At 38.4% G+C, this 4,415-nt stretch overlaps 1 protein-coding gene across 1 annotated transcript; it reads left to right on the plus strand.

Annotated features, from left to right (window-relative positions):
- Positions 1-489: 489 nt before the first annotated feature.
- LOC107561468 (anoctamin-2-like) lies at positions 490-2,566 on the plus strand. The gene is made up of 3 exons (XM_016245923.1): positions 490-638; positions 1,848-1,886; positions 2,213-2,566. Exons 1-3 carry the CDS (start codon positions 576-578, stop codon positions 2,561-2,563), a joined length of 453 nt encoding a protein of 150 aa, XP_016101409.1. The 5' UTR covers positions 490-575; the 3' UTR covers positions 2,564-2,566.
- The last annotated feature ends 1,849 nt before the right edge of the window (positions 2,567-4,415 follow it).

Raw genomic sequence — 4,415 nt, forward strand, 5'->3', positions numbered from 1 at the left:
GTTTCCCGTCCGGTATTGTGAATGTCAACCTCCTAAGCTACGTGTGTTTTCCTGGTTACCTTGATTTCATTAAATTCTCCTTGTTGATGTTCTCCACGTCTCCTCGCTTCGCACTCCAGCACAGTTGCAAACATGACAGTGTGTGTGTGTGTGTCATATATATATATATATATATATATATATATATATATATATATATATCTTATATTTAGATATTACTAGAAATATTTTGTTTTGAATAAAAATACAGTAAATTGTTCATGTTAGTGTGTTGAATATTGTTTATGTAAATAGATTGCATTTTTTGACGTGTTTAAAGAGCTGTAAGAAGAGCCATCTTTTTAAGTTTCTTTTTTAGGTCTTTTAAAGGTTAAAGTGCATCCTTAACCCTGTGTAGTCACATTTTTGGAGAAAGATTAATATAAATGTTAAATGTATAGATATTAATTGATATTAAAACTTTACCTTTACCATTAACAGAGGTGAATAACTGTGTTCTGAATGGAGTCAGCACTGCCTTGAGTGAGTCCTCCTCTATCTGCAGTGATTTAAAGGAAGTATCTGAGATTGAAGTCATGAACTCCATCAGCTGCACATTTGATGATCCATTTGACTTCACTGAAGAGTCTTGGTATCACGTGAGTAGCGTGCTCAACATGTCTATGTGGCAAATAAGTTAAGTTTTTATGTGTTTGTAGATTACTTTAATGAAATAAAGTGTCAGTATAGTTGACTATAATAGCACAACAATTCTACAAATAACAAGTGCCACAACAACAGCAACAACAACACTTTCCTATAAGCATCCGTTGGTCGCTGTGCATGGAAAAACTTTCCCGATTCACGAGGTCATCACATGCAATGATACAAATTGAGGTAATTTTGATGTGCTGTAAAATTTAATCAGTTTTAAAATGTTGCATATTTATGTCGCTAGAGAGAAATGAAATTAGCTTGAATAAATTTATATTAATTTATTCAATATAGCCTAATTTCAGGGATTCTCATTGCTCGATTGACAGAGAAAGATGCAGAATGCATGAACTACAAAAAAAATGATGAAATACGTCTACACTACAAGCTGTCTGTTCACTTAAAGCAGGAAAAGTTTGAACATGACACTTGCCAACTGCCAAATGCGATTGAAAATTACAGGAAATCTACTCTATTCCTGAACTGATTTTCAAATTAGTGTTTCCTGATGTAAAAAAAAAAACTTGCAAAGTACACATTATTTATTAGTAGGCTATAAATAACATTGTTTTTGAATTATAACCTAACTTCAGTTTAATTCTGTCTGTTTATTTTACTTTCGAATTTTTCTACAGTACTAGCACAGAAGTAAGCACATTGTGCTCATGGGGGCACTTATCCCCGAATCCTAAATATTAACTCAAACCAAGCGCTATTTAACAGAGATGCATGATGCAATAAACGGATGTTCGCGGAATGTATTTTTTTTCCTTTGAACCTGTTGGCGACTCCATCTTTACACACACGCGAAAGCCCCTCCGGCGCGTAATGATGCGCTCCGGCGCTTGGAGACGCACAGGTATTCCTCCAGGGATAATTAGTCAGGGACAAATCAGAAGTTTCTGTGGAGATGCGTTCTGTTGTGCGTGAAGCAAAGCTTTGCGCTTCCCAGTCAACGTTGCCAAAATCAGACAGACGGATGGATTTCATGCTTTGCGAGTTAAATGGATAAACAGAGGGAAAGATGGATGGTGGCGTCTCTGTAGGGTGACATCAGAAACGGGCATGCCACCAGAAGCGGTGAAAAAACACAATTTTCCTGGAACGCCGAGAAAGTGTTGCTGTATTTGACTGTTTTTGTGTTTTTCTTTAAGTGTGACAGCATGCTGCAGACAAGTGGCAACAAGATACATGTGAGTATGCTTTTGATTTCTCAAGATTAGTACTACTAGAATACTAGCTGCAATACTCAAACAGGTTAGCATTAGTTCTACAGCCAGTAACTTGAATGAAGGATAAACCAGAAATAATGGCATCAATGAAAAGTGGCTATTGCCTTCACACTTTCAATCTACATTGAAGTGTATTGAGAGCAGCCAAATTAAGAAGCAATAGTCTGACCTACATCTATCCTCACCATACTCCCTCCCCCCTTTCTCCTGAGTTGAATTTGATATGCACACACACTGCTGATGAACAGTGAGCCTGGGTACATTGTATTCTCCTCTCACCTGTTCAGGTGGCCAATAACATGATGGACATGGACCAGGACTCTCGCAAACGGCTGTGCTTTGCTGACGGCCGAAGGAAAGTGGACTATGTGCTGGTGTACCACTATCGAAAACGCTCCTCCGTCAGGGGGTCTCCTAGTCAACACAGACTGTCCATCATCTCCAATGGTAGTTATCCTTTAGGAGTGGAGGAGAAAGACCAAGAGGGAGGGAAGGATGAACCTGCAGAGGTGGTGGTGGACGTCGGACCCCCGGACCCCGCCGATGGGGAGAAAATCATGATCCGAGAGGAGTTTGAGGGTAATTTAAAGGACGCTGGGCTGGAAATTGAGCATGATAAAGAGGTGAGTAGAAGCTGACTAGATCTTATTTGTGCTGGTGCTCCTTTGTAAGAGCCACATCTGGTGTTGATTTTACAGAAAGCTGTCACTTTAGATCAGTTGAGTCGTGCCTTGTCAAAAACAATATCAGTCATGTGACCACTTCTATTCATATTCTAGAAATTTTAGGAAATAAGATCTTGACCATGAAAATTGACTCCAGTTCGGTTTTCATAAAGACTGTTTCCTTAATAGTGTATGTGTGTGGGTGTGTGTGTGTGTGTGTGAATTGTGAGCTAGTCGGTCTTTCCAAGTCTTACTACGCAGCTTAGTATTGGATAGAGTTACCATTTCACAGGGCATCTGACCAATTTGGGAATTATCCATGTATCATTGTTTTGTTATGTAAGCCATTACTCTTAAAGATGGCCCATTATGGAGTAATTGGACTGTATTTGTATGGTATTATTAATGGTCCCAAATAAACTCTTCTTCATCTGTTGCTAGTAAGCTTGTTTTTATATCATATCTGGGGAATCAGGTGAACTCTCCTTACTTAAAAAGCTAATTGACATGCTTTCTTGTCTAATGAAAAACTCTCTTGTAGATAATAGCAGAAAACGCGTTGTTATTGTGCATCTCTGTCTTTGTGATCATTTTGCACTGCATCTGTAGGGTCATTAGACTGTGAATGCTTGTGGTGTGAAGCCAAGTAAGATTATCAGGGTGGTAATAGTAGTGATTGTCTCCTCTCTCTCAGAAGAGCTGTGAACCTTTGACAGCACACTGAGTTAACTGTACTCTAGCCTGAAAGGGACCAAATTTCTTCTCCAAATTTAACGCTTTGCTATTTGTCGTTGTTGTAAATGATAGATACCCCTTTTCAACTCGGACATAATCATCTGAGTCTGAGGTGTTTTTTTTTATCATGCATCGTGCATTTAAAAACACAGAGATATTAAACAATGCACTCCATAGCATCGTTTCCCCATGGGAAGCCTAGTAAGGTGACAAAATGTGCATGCAGTGACAAGCTTTGTCATGATGGCTTTCAACATCATCATCATTCAACAGTCTTCTCTTTGCTCTGACATGCACTGTGAGCTGTAAGGTCTTATATAGACAGATGTGTGGCTTTCCTAATCAAGTCCAATCAGTATAATCAAACACAGCTGGACTCAAATGAAGGTGTAGAACCATCTCAAGGATGATCAGAAGAAATGGACAGCACCTGAGTTAAATATATGAGTGTCACAGCAAAGGGTCTGAATACTTAGGACCATGTGATATTTCAGTTTTTCTTTTTTAATAAATCTGCAAAAATGTCAACAATTCTGTGTTTTTCTGTCAATATGGGGTGCTGTGTGTACATTAATGAGGAAAAAAAATAACTTAAATGATTTTAGCAAATGGCTGCAATATAACAAAGAGTGAAAAATTTAAGGGGGTCTGAATACTTTCCGTACCCACTGTATATATATATCAGTCTTGATATAGAGCAATATATGTTACATATATTATTTATGCATGAGTAGCTCCATGTATAGAACAATAGCTCCATGTATGTATTCTGGGGAAATTCTATTCACTTTTATTTCTGAGTTACTTTACTATTTATTTTTTATCACCATATGAATGGCACTTCTTCCTGTAACACACACACAGTTTTGTCCTTGCGACAAGGAACATAAAAGTATCTGCTATACTAAGCTATGCTGGCTGCAGTGGCAGGCTGCAGGGGGCACATTAGGAAGCTTTGACATTATCAAAGGTCATGTCAAATCAATATGTGTGTTGACAAACTTCAGATTGCTCCCTGCTAGATTTGCAGATAGGATACAAACCCTCCCAGATGGTGTTTGCTTGCTTGAATCTTGCCTGCATTGCTGCT

The sequence above is a fragment of the Sinocyclocheilus grahami genome, unplaced genomic scaffold (assembly GCF_001515645.1).
Source record: "Sinocyclocheilus grahami isolate Dianchi unplaced genomic scaffold, SAMN03320097.WGS_v1.1 scaffold773.1, whole genome shotgun sequence".
Classification (NCBI taxonomy): Eukaryota; Metazoa; Chordata; class Actinopteri; order Cypriniformes; family Cyprinidae; genus Sinocyclocheilus; species Sinocyclocheilus grahami.